At 40.0% G+C, this 16,400-nt stretch overlaps 1 protein-coding gene across 40 annotated transcripts in view; it reads right to left on the bottom strand.

Annotated features, from left to right (window-relative positions):
• The window catches only part of DTNA (dystrobrevin alpha), a 323,219-nt gene that overhangs the window by 227,430 nt on the left and 79,389 nt on the right, over positions 1 to 16,400 (bottom strand). Inside the window, exon 1 of one of the 40 annotated variants that reach the window (XM_039522838.1) lies at positions 6,958 to 6,983. The exons of 38 other annotated variants lie outside the window; for them this stretch is intronic. Coding sequence is in view for 1 of the 2 variants with exons in the window: in XM_039522828.1 (XP_039378762.1) it covers positions 6,567 to 6,583 (17 nt within the window). In the remaining variant the exon portion in view is untranslated. Of the gene's footprint in view, positions 1 to 6,566; positions 6,783 to 6,957; positions 6,984 to 16,400 lie in introns of those variants that run through there. One more of the 40 variants, XM_039522828.1, reaches the window with a different exon arrangement.

Raw genomic sequence — 16,400 nt, 5'->3', positions numbered from 1 at the left:
GATTTAATTCTAAGAATCCCCAGATTTGTTTCAAATTCAGGATTCGTTATTAAGTGGCTGAGAGACTGGTGTCCACAGATATTTGACAGTGATAATATACGACCTGTGAGGCAAAGAAAGAAATTTGATAACTTAGTAAGGACCAACTAAGTAACTTTTAAAGTGAGGAGTGTGTATGATAGTTAAATTCCTGTGCACTTCAGTTCATACATACCACACATTGTGTTACTGTTGCTCAGAGATCTTTGAAACCTGACTTTGGAGCATATGTTTTGTTGAACAGCAGCAACAACAATAAAACAGAGTCAATTTGCAGCATTATCGCCAATGTCAAGAACTATCAGCATAGTGCTGTGAGTATACTTCTCAACTTGGACAAAACAAGCTGCTAGTTTGGATGTTCATAGTGAGCCAAGTGTGCTGTTGCAATGGTGTTTCATGAAAGAATCTGATTTGTGTTCAAAGACATCTTTTTGTAGCTCTTACATAAAACAGTCAAAACCACTACAAATCCAGCAAGGACTTGGCCAATATTTGAACAACCTTCACCTCTTTCATTCTGGTGCTTAATCAGCTTGAGATAGGGTGGAAAAAGCTTTTGAATATATTTTCTTCAAAGGACAAGAATCCAATTTTTATTTCCTTGCTCTTTATTGAGCTCACCCGCATATGTGGTTACGTGTAATATAAACCCTAACATTCATCTACAGTGGTATGCAACAGAGAAAGGGCAAGATTAATGACCTGTGAAATAGGTACAGTCAGAGCTGGTTAATCTATGCTTCGTTTATCCCAAAGCTTGAGTATCCCATAGACATAACACAGTAGCTGGCTGATATAGTAGCTTGCATGCTCAGTTATGAATACTAAGTAGGCAGGAAACTTGTACTCAAGGAGTTATTTCCATTTTAGGGAAGAAGTCAGTATTGATATATTATCCTAGTCTCTTTATTTATCATATGCACATTTCCTGGAGAGTATATTCACGAAATTAAATGGCAAAACCAGCACAAATTAAGCCAATTTACTCACAAATTAGAGCAAGGACTTCTCATGAATAAATCTGTAGGTTTTTCAGCTTGCACAGGCACATATACAGCCATAGATGTTAGAGATGGAAGAGACCTTTTAGATCAAACAGGCCATCTTGCTGAAAGTGCTCGACTGTTCACTCCACTCAAGGATGTGGAATTTAATCCAGGCGTGCTGAGTCTCACTGACAAAGTGAGTGTCTCATCCCTCTCTAGTGCTGCTCCACAGAGAGGACATCAGAGACTCCATTAATTCAAGTAGAAGTCTGTGCTGTGGGTATAGTGGTCCAAACCCTGCTTATGACCCAAGTTATGTAGAACTGCATGATAGACCTATGATAGAATTTCTGTTTCTTCAGTTGTTTTTTTTAATATGAAATTATGTTCAAAGACACTATGTTAAATAGAATGTTAAGGTTGCAGAGTAAAGCACTCAAAAGTTAGGAAATGCCCATGTTAAGGTCGCCTGTGCAATTTAACATAGTGGGTTTTTTTAGTAATAGTGGTCAATTTGATGTCAGTTTACAGGAATAAAGAGTGAGCCGCCATCACCAAGGAATGGTGATCCATTTTTATTTTAAATGAATGATACAGCATCTCTCTCACTCAGGTACAGATGAGAAACATACAAAAATACAGAGCTGCAGCCAACACATTCCTGGCCTGAAAATCTCCTAGGAATCAAGAACATTCCAATGTAATGCCAGTGCTTGCTCACTTTCCAAAGAAAACATCCCATCGTGTAGGAACAGTGACAGAAAAGGTATTAGCTAGTAGAAAGTATTCATTCTTGTTAAAATATTATATTTTTAAAACGTGCCAAGTCAGGATAAGCTTGTTGACTAATTTTATCTGCAAATCATTCTTCTGATTTGTTAATGGCTACTCAAAGGGTAGCTCTGCTAACCCAGATGGATTCTCCTCTATTTTACCTTAGTTCTCTTTCAAAAAACAGGTTACCATGTCAGATCTCAAGCATGTGTTTTAAAGTCTAATTACATGTATAAAACTTCAGTATTATACACTTCCTTTTCTTTATATTACAGTGCAGTGCTCAAGCTTTGACAACTGTACAGCAAAGCGTATTATTGGAGAAGGGTTTTATTGTGGTAATAAAAAAAAAAGTAGTGTTTTTCAGCACTTTACAAAGCTTGGCAAACTTAATGATCCTCATCTTTACAGAAGGGGAAACTGAGACACAAATTAGTTAAGTGACCTGCCTAAAACCAAAGACGGAAACAGAAACCCTGACTCGCTGTCTAGTGCCTATATCCACTCAACAGTTCTTCCTCAGAAATGGTACAATTCAGCACATGGATCCATGATACTAAGATACATAGCTGAATATTCAGAGGGACTATTTTCACAGCTTATCCATCGTGACCTTGGTTCTTTGAAAAGATCCCAAAATCCTGTTGTTACTGCCAGATACAATATGAGATGACACACCAAGCCAGGACTCAAACAGATACAGTAACATCTGAGTTCATAGACTCAGATGTTGCCGTCTCTGTTACATTTCCCCCCGAAAACAAAGAATATTAGGATCTCTCTCACCTACCACAACTGTAATATATTCAGCATCCCATTAATAGGAGGCTTCATTATACTTTAATGTCCTGCCCCCAAATAAATTAGCATCAAGTCTCCGAGCTCGCTCAGTAAGTACCTCATATCTTGCTACAAAAACAATCTGATCAATAACCAGTCAGAAATTGAAAATCACTTGATGGATTGAGGGATTTCAACGATGCTCTCTCTCTAGTGAATGGAATTGAGAAAGCGTGTAGAATCAGGAATTAGAAAGGTGGCCATGTAGACATCATATTTTGAGACTGTACTGAAATACCTCTGAGTTTATAAATCTGAGATTCTCCAGGATGCAGTGAACCCCAGCAGGCACTGCATGTCAGATCCTGCCAAAATAAACATGGCATCCACTTTGGGAGTAGAATTTGTTAATACCTGAAGGAAACTGTTACTGCACAGGTATTTTAGGGGCATTGAGGCCCAGAACAAATACCTGCATTCTCAAGGATCCGTTCCCAGAGATAGAGAACAAGGGCCTTGAAGTCCCATCTTATACTCTCTACAAGTCAATTTCTGAAGATGTTGGGAACCTAGATATGAGTAGTGGAGTCCTAAAAAAACTCCTGTTATCTCCAGGCACCTTATACTTGGTGCTCAGCTAAGGAGAGTGACAGTGAGGGAAGAGACAAAAAAAAGTTTAAGACACTCAGGGAAGTAGTAACTGGAAGGTCTGAGACCAGAAAGAAAGGAAGCGTTACATAAAGTGCCAAGGAAGGAAGAGAAAGAACGGATGCGGAGGAGGGAAAGGGAGAATGCAGGAGCCAAAAGAAAAGATGCAGAACCCAGAGAAGAAGAATTTTCATATTCTACACTGCAGCTAGTGGGTGGTTCTCAAGGACTAGATTAATAGACTTTAGTACAAAATATAACTAATCCATAGCCACTTTGGATAGCATGGTTCTCTCTGTGTCTCACACCATAGCCATTCAGAAGTTCATCATGACTGATGGGGGTGGGGGGATTCAGAACTTCCCGCTCCAAAAGCACAAGTCTCTACTACTTGGGATAGAGAATCTTCAGTAGGTGACAGCACTGCAAAGTTACAGCAGCAGTTAATCCCTTCTACAAGAGCTCTGTAGTATGCATATAAACCAGCTGGTCCACTACAATATTGTCTGCAGAGCTGGTCAGGATTTTTCCATCACAACAATTTTCCAACAGAAAAATGCAGTTTCTGCACAATCAAAATTTTCCATTGGAAAATTTCAATTTTGCCAATAATTCTCAATTTTTCATTGGAAAATTCTAAATGAAATATTTTGTTTCAAGTGGGTTCAACCCAATTTGGAATATTTCATTGTGTCGAACTGACCCAAAATGTTGAATGTGAACTGATGCAACCTGCCACCCCGCTCCTGCATTTCTCTGTTGTGAACATTGCCTCATGGACGTTGTAGGTTTGGCCCCCATTCTCTCATATGGGCTGGATTCCTTAGGGTTTACATGTCCCAGGATGCAATGTGCACTTCCCTCTGACAATGCTGTACGGTGCATCATGGGTGTTACATGACTGTGGATGCTTAGTCGAGCCCAGGAGCCTCGCCCATAAGGAAGAATGGGGATATCATACTTCAGTACTACAACTCCCGTGAGGCAAAGCACCACAATACAGCAATGAAGTTTAATGTTGAACTGACTCAAAATAAAACATTCAACAAACTGAAACAAAATATTTGCGAATGTCAAAATGTTTGTTGCAGAAGAAGAGTTCCGTATAGCTCAAAATTTTCCCTCTCACACCAACAGAAGCTGGTCCAATAAAATATATTACCTCACCCAGCTTGTCTCTCCATAATGTTTGATTTTGATCAAAGATGTCAAAACAAATTGTTTCATGCTTTCAAAATGTTTAGGAATATTTTGTTGCATGACAAGTTGAAATATCAAACATTTTCATCCCAATTTGAGATGAAAACAAAATATTAAAACATCAGAATTTCTTCAGAGATGAAAATTCTGATTTTCTCTCAGCTCTTATTGTCAGCCTCCCTCTTTCAAGTTTGGGACTTAACAAAAAAACACAGAAATCCACACACTCATCTAGAGAGCCAACAACCCTAAGCTCTTATTATATTTGTATTACAATAGTACCTTAAGGCACCACCTGAGAACAGAACCCCATTGTGCTAGGCACTATAAGAGACAGTCCCTGGCCCGTAGACTTTGCAATATAAATAGACAAAATGGACAAAGGGTGTGAGGAAGATATTATTTTTCTTTTCACAGAGGCTTAGAGAGATTATATGACTTTTCCAAAGGCACAGAGATCTCCTGTGTCCTAGTTCGTTGCTTCACTTACAATACCATCCTTTCTTGTCAAAGTTACGTCTGTTTCTTTATCTTTCATCAGCTAAGAAATAACACTTTTCTACAATAATGCTATAATGTAAATAACCATTGTAGAATAAGACCTAGCTACAAGAGCGCCATGGGGCAGATCCTCAGCGGGTGTGAACTGTCATAGCTCCACGGACTTCAATGCAGAGCATCTGCCCCAAGACCATAGTAGCATATTTGTCATTACTTCTTACATTTGTTTTCAGATTTGACTTGAGTTCTGCAGTTTCTCCCACACCCCCACCTCTTGATTTAACTCATGCAATTCAATACAACCTACATAATCAAAGCAGAAATTATCTTTTATTTGACTTGCTGACACAAAAGATGCCAACGATATTACAAAATTCTGGCAAGTTGATTGATATAAATGAAATCAGTCAATCAGCAAAGGGGTAACAGCTACTAGGTACCTCATCTTTCCTTCAAATGAAAGAGAGATGTTTCTATTTTCAGTCAAGTGCAGCTCAGTATATTTTGCAAGGCAAAGACTGACTTGTAGCATTAAATAACTCTTAAGCTACACAGTCTATAAACAAGAATGGCAGAACTTCTATAAAAAGCACCCTGCTCCTTATGACTATTATGGGCAGCATTTATGCAGAAGAAATTCTGTATAAATTTGGGTATGCTGACTCAAAAGTTTAAACCAGGAATTACATTTTACAAAAGTCAAATTTTCACACAGTACACTGAAAAATGATACATGCATTTCCAAAATTCTGTTAAAAAATCAGTTTTATATGAAATCCTTGGAATACAAGTTCTTACTAGGAAACAAACGCCTTGCTGACTTTCTGATATTAAAAAGCCCATTTTGTCTCATACAAAAACATCAGCTTTGTCAGAAACATATAAGAAATTATTTAACACAAGCTCAAAGTATCTCTGCTCAGTAAAACAGCACATCTGTGAGATATAGTACCTACTTATTTTTGATAAATGGTTAAATAGAACAATGACATCCTAAACCTTTCTATATTTCCACACTTTTTAAGGAAATATTGCCATATTTTTGAATTAACTTAAAAATGACTTTGTTGAGAGAAAACAAAACAGCCCACAGTGAAAGTTATACAATGACAAGTAATAGCATTGGGGGTGGGGTGGGGGGAACGGACGACTAGTATAAGTAATGAAACCTGTTTTGTGTTCACAATTTACACATTAGAAAATGGCAAATAAGTGAAACGATGAACAATTCACAATCAGAAGAACACTACAGTAATGATTACCCTCCCAATCATGGAAAAATAAGTTTATTTCAACTTTGGTGAAGCACGGTTTACAACAACAAACAGAAAACCTTACTGATGAATAAACTAAAATTATGGGTAAGGAAACAATCACAGGAAAACTCCATTCACAATTATAATGCTGAGATTATGAAAGTGTCAAATGTATTAACCATGTCAAAACAAGTACAGTTGTGTAATTCCAGCTCGCTGAAATATAACATCTAAATAAATCATAAATGGCAACAAGGAACATTACCTAAAAACATACCTCATCTTAAATATACTGCTGAACTGTCCTGAATCCCAAGACACAAAAGCCCCATGAACTTGCTGTAATGAAGTTATAGCCAAAAGACAACTTTCTACTTACCCTTCAGTATGCACCATGATTTCCTTTGCCACCTTAATAATTCCAATGAATCCAGAGTTGTTTTATATTTAAAGAAGTACTAATAAAGTCCTTAACGTAGGCAGAGAAAAGCTGACAAAACAGAACTCTGTGAGAAGCTAGGCAGAGAGGGATGAATTTAATCCTGGCTCAACATGCTGTGTATTCTGCGTCTATCTTTAACTTGTAAATGATTTGGTTTCACATTCCACTGAAGTCCCGCTGGCAGATGCCTTTGCGAAGCTTACCAATCACAGGCACTCTGGTACACTCCCTTTCTCCCTTTCCCCTGCCACTCCACCCCCATACTCACCCCCACCATTTTTCTACTTCCTCTGAGATATCTAATACAGATCATTCAGCTGTCTTTTACCTGTCTTCTGCAGGATGCAAGGAGATGCTTTCACCGATTGTTATAGATAGACACAGAAAACAAAGCCTTCTGTTCTCATTGTCTCCCTCCACACAAACACACTCGTTTGCACCCAGGAATTAACTGACTTCCAAACTTGGCTGCCCAGGGAAGGAATGTTCTGTGAGTGACATTCCTGAGAGCCTGCAGCAACAGAGCTCAGCAGCTATTCTGTTTCTCAGAACACTAAACCTGCAAAATTACTACACTGTAGTCTGTATGCAGGTTTTTCAAAAGTATCTATTTAAATAAAACAACCCCCTCTTTTACAAACTACAAGAAGCATTATTTACAGAAATCAAAATGCAGTTTTAATCACATTATCCACTGAACATAGTGTTTCACAGTTAAGAAACTAACTTAGCTTGTATAGATAAACTAAAAAAATCCAAGTCTTCCTTTGAAACCTGTTTTAAAAATACATGGGATTTGGAAAACATGCTGTCGCAGCACATCAAAACTAAAATGGCAAACTGTCAATGTCTGCCTATGTGCAGTGGAGAGGTAGCTGATAGTACTGCTTGTGCCAGGTCTAATATTAGTCAAAGGCAATGCCTTTGAGTTTGAATCCTGGAATCACTGATTATATATCTATATGAAATAAGATCACAAGTCAGCATTATCTACGGATGGTTACTAATGCAGGCAGTTCCAGAGAGAGGGAAGGAGGAGCTCTCTGTGCTGTTTCGCATAGCTGTCATATCAGGCTTTGGCAGGGGATCATATTTGGAAGCTTACAGCAGCCCTGCCTGTGCAGAGAGATCTGTATGGAGGGACAGTGTGTAAAAAAATAAGAAGATCATCTTACCAGATATCAAACACAAAACATCTAGGAAATACCCCTTAGTAAATTTTTATCTGCCTACGGATAAATTACTACCACAAATTGCATATTTGTCCAGAAGCCAGCACACTGATACTGCATATGAAATATACAGACTGTTGATTAATGATAGCCTGCAAGGTGACAACCCAGAAAGTCAATAATAATAGCAGATAATAGCAATAATCAGCAGTCATGTGTGCTGATACAAACCTTTAATATTACCCATTTGAAGCAACACGTTTTTAATTTGTAAATATGCATTCAGTTAGATACTGGTTGCAAACAAGAGTTTCTTATCTCAAACATCACACTAACTGAGAATTCAACAAGCCACAAGATCCTGTGTAAAGCATTTGAATTACTGAACATTTTCAGATGTATCTTGGAAAGTGTCAGTTTGTAGTCAAGCAAATTTGCACACAATGATAACATAGCACAGGTTTGTATTTTACAGAGTCTTAGGCCTTTGTCTGATCTACAAAATAGAACTGCTGCTGACAACAGATGCTAACCCAGTTTTCAGGTGAACCGGTGTTGGATACAGGCCAAGTTCAATTGTAGACAAGTGTAGACAAACTGCTCAGCACCACTTCAGCTGCAAACAACTGTTGTCAGTAATGGCTCTATTTAGTAGTACAGACAAGGCCCCAAATATTTCAGAACATTGGGGCTGAGAGACTGAACTGTCTGAGTAACAAAAATTACCATGTATTTGCAATAATTCATGCTAACAAAGAAAACAGCTCAGGTTTTTGCAAGTGAGTCTGTAACATCGACAGACCTCAGTGGTCGGGATCGAAACTGGGACCTCTGCAGCTAAATGCATGAGCCTCTGCTGTATGAGCTAAAAGCCATTTAGTCCTTATCCAAGGCTGTAGCAAACTCATTAATCTCTAAGTGGTCTCAGTGCCACTAGAGGGGACAGAATACCACATCCAGGAGGTGTGTGGGTTACAAATCTATCCTGGAAAGTGCCCATAGTTCCACAGAATATCACTTTGGTAATAAACATCACCATTTTGTTGCCGCATATATCCAAGACTGCTAGTCAATAGAGATTCTTGATCCGCTGACAACAGACATTTCTCCTGACAAGACCTAAAGGGCAGTCATCTTAGTAATGGGGGTGTGTGCATTTGTAGGGAATGCAGTACACTTGCACTATCTCCTGTGAGCTAATAACCATTACCGCAGCTGTCAGTCCTCATTGTTGAAAATGTGCAAATCTTGTACTACTCTTCTGCCCTGCTCTTCTGTAAGAAATTGGGGGAGATAAGATTTGATAAAAATAAAGGACTGCATAGCCATTTCCACTTTAAGTCCCACATATACTAAACTAGCAGCTCCTCACAAATTAGAGTCTGCTACAGTTTATTTGTGTTCCATTACTCTGGAAGAACTGGCAGTAATATACAAATATCAAAGGCTGTACTAGCTGACAAGACTCCTCAAGAGTCAAACAAGCTGTTTCAAATCCCCAACCTTTGCTACCTTTAGCAAACATTGCCTTAAACAAGTTCATTGCACATCTGTGAACTCAGAGGTTTAAAAACACAAGCAAATGAAAAGCATGCCATGGACTTGCAGAACTGCAGAAGTCGTTTAACATCTCTTTGTCTTAGTTCCCCAAAATTGTGACTTGTGAATAAAGTTTACTTACCTTGTAGCAGGAGGAATTCCACCGTGATTTTAACAATTTCCATCCCACCATCAACCTCAGCCTAGACCAATCCACACAAGCGGTCCATTTCCTAGACACTACTGTACTAATAAGCGATGGTCACATAAATACTACCCTATACCGGAAACCCACTGACCACTATACTTACTTACATGCCTCCAGCTTCCATCCCAGACACACCACACAATCCATTGTCTACAGCCAAGCTCTAAGATACAACCATATTTCCTCCAATCCCTCAGACAGAGATAAATACCTACAAGATCTCTATCAAGCATTCTTAAAACTACAATACCCACCTGCTGAAGTGAAAAAACAGATTGACAGAGCCAGAAGAGTACCCAGAAGTCACCTACTACAGGACAGGCCTAAAAAAGAAAATAACAGAACGCCACTAGCCATCACCTACAGCCCCCAACTAAAACCTCTCCAGTGCATCATCAAAGATCTACAACCTATCCTTAAAGATGATCCCTCACTCTCACAGATCTTGGGAGACAGGCCAGTCCTCGCTTACAGACAGCCTCCCAACCTGAAGCAAATACTCACCAGCAACCGCACACCATACAACATAAACACTAACCCAGGAACCTATCCTTGCAACAAAGCCCGATGCCAGCTCTGTCCACATATCCATTCAAGTGACACCATCATAGGACCTAATCACATCAGACACGCCATCAGGGGCTCGTACACCTGCACATCTACCAACGTGATATATGCCATCATGTGCCAGCAATGCCCCTCTGCCATGTACATTGGCCAAACCGGACAGTCTCTACGCAAAAGAATAAATGGACACAAATCTGACATCAAGAATCATAACATTCAAAAACCAGTGAGAGAACACTTCAACCTCTCTAACCACTCAGTGACAGACTTGAAGGTGGCAATTTTGCAACAAATAAACTTCAAAAACAGACTCCAAAGAGAAACTGCTGAACTCGAATTAATATGCAAATTAGATACAATTAACTCTGGCCTAAACAAAGACTGGGAATGGTTGGGTCATTACACTAATTGAATCTATTTCCCTATGTTAAGTTCTCCTCACACCTTCTATTGGCCATCTTAATTATCACTTCAAAAAGTTTTTTTTCCTCCTGCTGATAAGAGCTCATCTCAATTGATTAGACTTTTCCTGTTGTTATGCATACTTCCACCTTTTCATGTTCTCTGTATGTATAAATATCTCCTGTCTGTGTGTTCCATTCTATGCATCCGAAGAAGTGAGCTGTAGCTCACGAAAGCTCATGCTACAATAAATTTGTTAGTCTTTAAGGTGCCACAAGTACTCCTGTTCTTTTTGCGGATACAGACTAACACGGCTGCTACTCTGAAACAAAGCATTATCGCACATCAATGCTCACTATGCTACTGGAATTGACAGATATATATTAGAATATATGCTGATACCAAGTTTCTTTTAATAGGAAAAACAAGCATAGACATGTCACAGTCTCTTCTGTGCCTGGGGACAGTATGGCTGTTGTACCACCCCTAATTTAGGCCCCTGCCTAATTGGCACAATCTGTCCCTTTGTGTTCAGCTATTTACAAAGTGCACAAAATTCATTCCTTGTCTTCTCTTGTTTTCCAATGTCTTGAATTTATTTGTCTCGACAATCTTAGATTTTGAGCTCACTGGAACAAGAAATGCGAATTGCCCTATGGGCCATATCCTGCAAAAATCTTACTCACAAGAGTAGTCTTTGCTCTTACAAGTAGTCCCATTAACCTCAATGGGATGACTTGAGTGAGGATTGCTTATAAGATTCACAGATTCCAAGGCCAGAAGGGACCATTGCAATCGTCTATTCTGACCTCATGTATAACACAGACCAGCGAACTTCCTCAAAATAATTCCTAGAGCATATTTCATAGAAAAACTGTCACTCTTGATTTCAAAGTTGCCAGTGATAGAGAATCCACCACAACCCTTGGAATTCTTCCAATTATTAATTATCCTCACTGTTAAAAATGTGTTGCCTTATTTCCAGTCTGATTTGTCTAGCTTCAACTTCTAGACACTGGATTCAGTTATAAAATCGGGACTGTCCTGATATCGAGCAGTTTGTCCCGCATCCCGACTGTACCATTTGTCTCAATATTTTGTTTCGGGCGCTTTTTTTTTTTTCTCGTTGCTTAGGTGGCGGGAGTGCCTTTTCAATTGTTACACTCACCCGTCTGGGTCTTTGGCGGCACTTCAGCGGAGGTCCTTTAGTCACTGATGGTCTTCGACAGCGGATAGTTCTTTCTTTGGCGGCAAGGTTTATTACCTGCTACCAAAATGCCACCGAAGACTTCAGCGACTGAAGGACCCTCCGCCGAAGTACCGCCGAAGACCCGGACGGTGAGTGTAACAATTGAAAAGGCGCTCCCCCTGCGGCGGTCCCAATATTTTAGAATTCGCATCTGGTCACCCTAGTTATACCTTTCTCTGCTAGAATGAAGAGCCCGTTATCAAATACTTGTTCCTCATCTAGGTAGTTATATACTGTAATCAAGTCATCCCTTAATCTTCTCTTTGTTAAACTAAATAGGATGATCAGAGGAATGGAAAACCTACCTTATGAGAAGAGACTCAGGGAACCTGGCTTGTTTAGCCTACCCAAATAAAGGCCGAGGGGAGATATGACTGCGTTATTTCAGTTAAGTGCCAATGTTGAAACAAGAACAAATAGATATAAACTGGCCATCAATCTCTTTAGGCTTGAAATTAGATGAAGATTTCTAACCATCAGAGTGAAGTTCTGGAACAGTCTTTCAAGGAGAGAACAGCGGTGGCAAAAAAACTACTGGCTTCAAGACTGAACTTGATAAGTTTATGGAGGGAATGGAATGATGAGACTGCCTACAATGGTATGTGGCCCATCTGCGACTGGTTGTAGCAAAATTCCCCAGTGGCCAGAGATGGGGCACTGGATGAGGAGTGCTCTGAGTTACTACAGAGAATTCTTTCCCAGGTATCTGCCTGGTAGGTCTTGCCCACATGCTCAGGGTCTAACTGATGGTCATATTTGGCAGAGTAAATGGTGCATTCTTTGTAACTTGAAGTCTTTAAATCATGATTTGAGGACTTCAGTAACTCAAGCAGAGATTAGGGGTCTACTACAGGAGTGGGTGAGTGAGGTTCTTTGGCCTGCCATGTGCAGGAGATCAGACTAGATGATCATGATGATCCCTTCTGGCCTTAAAGTCTATGAATCTATGAGATTGAGCTCTTAGAATCTACATTATAAGGCATATTTTCTAATCCTTTAATCATTCTTATGGCTCTTCTCTGAATCCTCTGCAATTTATCAACATCATTCTTGAATTGTAGACACCAGAACTGTTACACAGTATTCAAGCAGTGGTAATTAATACAGAGGTAAGATAACCTCTCTGTTCCTACTCAAGATTCCCTGTTTATGAATCCCAGGATCGCATTGGCTCTTTTGGCCACAGCATCACACTGGGAGCTCATGTTCAGCTCATTATTCGCCACAACACCCAAATCTTTTTCAGAATCACAGCTTCGCAAGATATAGTCTCCCATCCTGTAAGTGGCTTACATTCTTTATTCTTAGATGTATACATTTACATTCAGCCATATTAAAACACATATTGTTTGCTTACGCCCACTTACCAAGCAATCCAGATCATTCCGTATCAGTGACCTGTCCTGTTCCTTCCTTACCACTCAATTTTTGTGTCATCTGCAAACTTCAGTGATGATTTTATGTTTTCTTCCAGGGCATTGATAAAAGTATTCAATAGAGTTGGACCAAGAACCAATCACTAGAAACACACCCGCTCGACGATGATTCCCTATTTACAATCACATTCTGAGACCTATTAGTTAGCCAGCTTTTAATAATCTAATGTGTGCCATGTTAATTTTATATTGTTCTAACTTTTTAATCAAAATGTTGTGTGGTATCAAGTCAAATGCCTTAGAGAAGTCTATTAATATCAACACTATAATCTTTATCAACCAAACGTGTAATCTCATAAAAAAATCAAGTTAGTTTGACAGGATATATTTTCCATAAACCTATGTTAACTGGCATTAATCGTATTACCCTCCTTCAATTCTTTATTAAACAAATCCCATATCAGCTGCTCCATTATCTTGGCCGGGACTGATGTCAGACTAACAGTACTATAATTACCCAGGTCACTCCATTTGCCCTTTTAAAATATTGGCACATTAGTGTTCTTCCAGACTTCTGGAACTTCCCCAGTGTTCCAAGACTTAGGCTCTGTCTACACTACCACTGTAAATTGATCTACGCTAAGTCGACGTACCTTAGGTCGAGTCACCATGGGGTCTACTCTGCAGAGGGGGTCTATGGGAGAAACTCTCCCGTTGACTTACCTTACTCTTCTCGTTGGGGGTAGAGTACAGGGGTCAACTGGAGAGTGATCTGCTGTCGATTTGGTGGGTCTCCACTAGACCCTGCTAAATCGACTGCTGGTGGATCGATCTCAGAGCATCGATCCTGGCTGTAGTGTAGACCGCCCTTACTCAAAATTAACATTAATGGTCCAGTGAATGCCTCAACTAGCTCTTTTAAGAGTAAGTTGTGAGTAGGAGCCTTCCACCATGTGATCCAAACATATCCCCTTCTGACTTTATTCATGGTTACCGTATATTCCGACGTATAAAACGACTTTCTATATTAAAAAACAACCCCCAAAAATCGGGGGTCGTCTTATACGCCGGGTATAAACAGCGGGCAGCCCAGAGCCCTCTGACTCCCGGCCGCGGCTGGGATTTAAAAGGCTCTGGGCTCCCCGCCGCAGCGGGCAGCCCAGAGCCCTCTGATTCCCCGCCGCGGCTGGGATTTAAAAGGCTCTGAGCTCCCTGCCGCAGCGGGCAGCCCAGAGCCCTCTGACTCCCCGCCGCAGCTGGGATTTAAAAGGCTCTGGGCTCCCCGCCGCAGCGGGCAGCCCAGAGCCCTCTGATTCCCGGCTGCGGCTGGGATTTAAAAGGCTCTGGGCTCCCCCCCTCGGAAGGGGGGGGTCGTCTTATAGGGGGAATATAGGCCAAAACCTATATTTTAACTGTAAAATTAGGGGGTCGTCTTATACGCCCCGTCGCCTTATACCCCGGAAAATAGGGTACTTTAAATTATTCTAGACAAGCTCCTCCACAATCCACTCCGAGGCTCAGAGTTCCTCCCCAAGGACTACTCAGCCACTCTGACCTCTTTAATATCCAGGTGGGACATTGACCCATCTTCACCAGTGAGTCAATTTTACTGTGGGAGCATCTCCTGCCAGCCTGTTAAACAGTTTTGCAGGGTCATATCCTATATTTATACAGTATATTTTGCTATCCAAGTTATATTATTATTAATAATAATACATGTTAATAACCAGATGGGTCGAAGTACTTGACAATATACTTTATGGAGCAATCATGCATTGACAGGGCTTGGACTGGATTTTTTCATTTCCAATTGCTATGATTCTGTGAATGGATTCAATCATGGTGGCATAAATTTAAGATACCCAAGGTCATAAATGTAACCTGCCCAGAATGAATCATATTTTCAGGTCACTAATTTTATTGAAGTGAAAAATATGAATAAATGGCTTATTTTCAAGCAATTCTCCCCTTCTTATATATTTTCCAAACATTGGGCCACATGTTCAGCCCACACTAATCCCATTCGCACTTCGCCAGCAGTTCAAAGAGGATGTAAAGCTGCCTTATGGGAGCAGCTGATAATTCCCCTGATTTAAGGGACTCTCCAGGTAGCAGGCTTTAGGCCACTTGCTTACTATCTCTGTGTAGTGGCTATGTCAAGACAGTCTGAAATGGAGATGCATCTGTACGGAGTGTGCCCAGATCTTGCTGTGTTCTGGGCATATTAGTAGGAGACCTTTCCAGCCAGTGTTAGACCAGCCCTGGGGCTGCCCTATCTTATGCTTGGACTGGCTCTACTCCTGGCTGCCTAGAAACAGGGAAGGTGGAAAGGCAGAGCAGCTGAAGATCAAGCCCTCTTTTTAAAACACAGATCTCATTTCCTCCCTTCATCGAATGGCTAACTCCATTTTCTAACTCCAAATTGCTTCTAAAGATGCAGCCCTTCTTGATTAACAATATTAAGTTTTTCCAGTTTATGTAAAGAGACCCTGTTATGCACCAGAATCATACAAATGTTGCAAGATTACAATGCAGCATGCATGAGCCATCAGACTATGGGGCTAAATCAAGGTCCTCAGCAGGCTAACAACCAAATGCTCAAGGACAAAACACACTCTTAGTTATACCAAGCAAGTATTTTTCCAGCTAATTAGGAGCCATGAATGGAACAACTTTCTGTCTTAGAGTGACAAAGAGGAGGATTAGTGTTATAGAGCTATTTGTCAAATACATATCAAATGCAGCTTTAAAAAAATCTATTAGTAAAATACAGCATTTATTATATATATAAAAAAATCTGTTACCCCGCTTTTTAAAAGATACTAATATTCTCTCCACAACTTTCAGCAAGCAAACTAACAAAAATGGAAAAAGCACACACAGTAGTTCCTAGCACCTTTTCTGCCAACCCAAGGGATGCTGTTGACACAGTAAGCACTTTCTTTTCTACAAGAGGCAAAGCATATCAAATCTGCATGAGGCCATGATAACTCTGCTCACTACTGACCCAGCAACAAAATATAAAGCATAAAGAAGAAACCAGGAGCTACTGAAAGACCATGAGAACATACCTTGTACTTTGCAAAATCAAACCATTATTTACCAGAGACAGCTGTACACTCCATTTGTTTGAAACTCACTTACTACATTTTGATACATTTTTATATCAAGGCAAGATTTTCCCAAACATGCAATAAGAGCAGCACTGTTCCAAAGGAGTTAGTCTTTAGAAACTAAGTATCAATGTTTCCCTGACAG

The sequence above is a fragment of the Mauremys reevesii genome, linkage group 2 (assembly GCF_016161935.1).
Source record: "Mauremys reevesii isolate NIE-2019 linkage group 2, ASM1616193v1, whole genome shotgun sequence".
Lineage (NCBI taxonomy): Eukaryota > Metazoa > Chordata > Testudines > Geoemydidae > Mauremys > Mauremys reevesii.
This window is presented reverse-complemented; position numbering and strand designations above follow the sequence as displayed.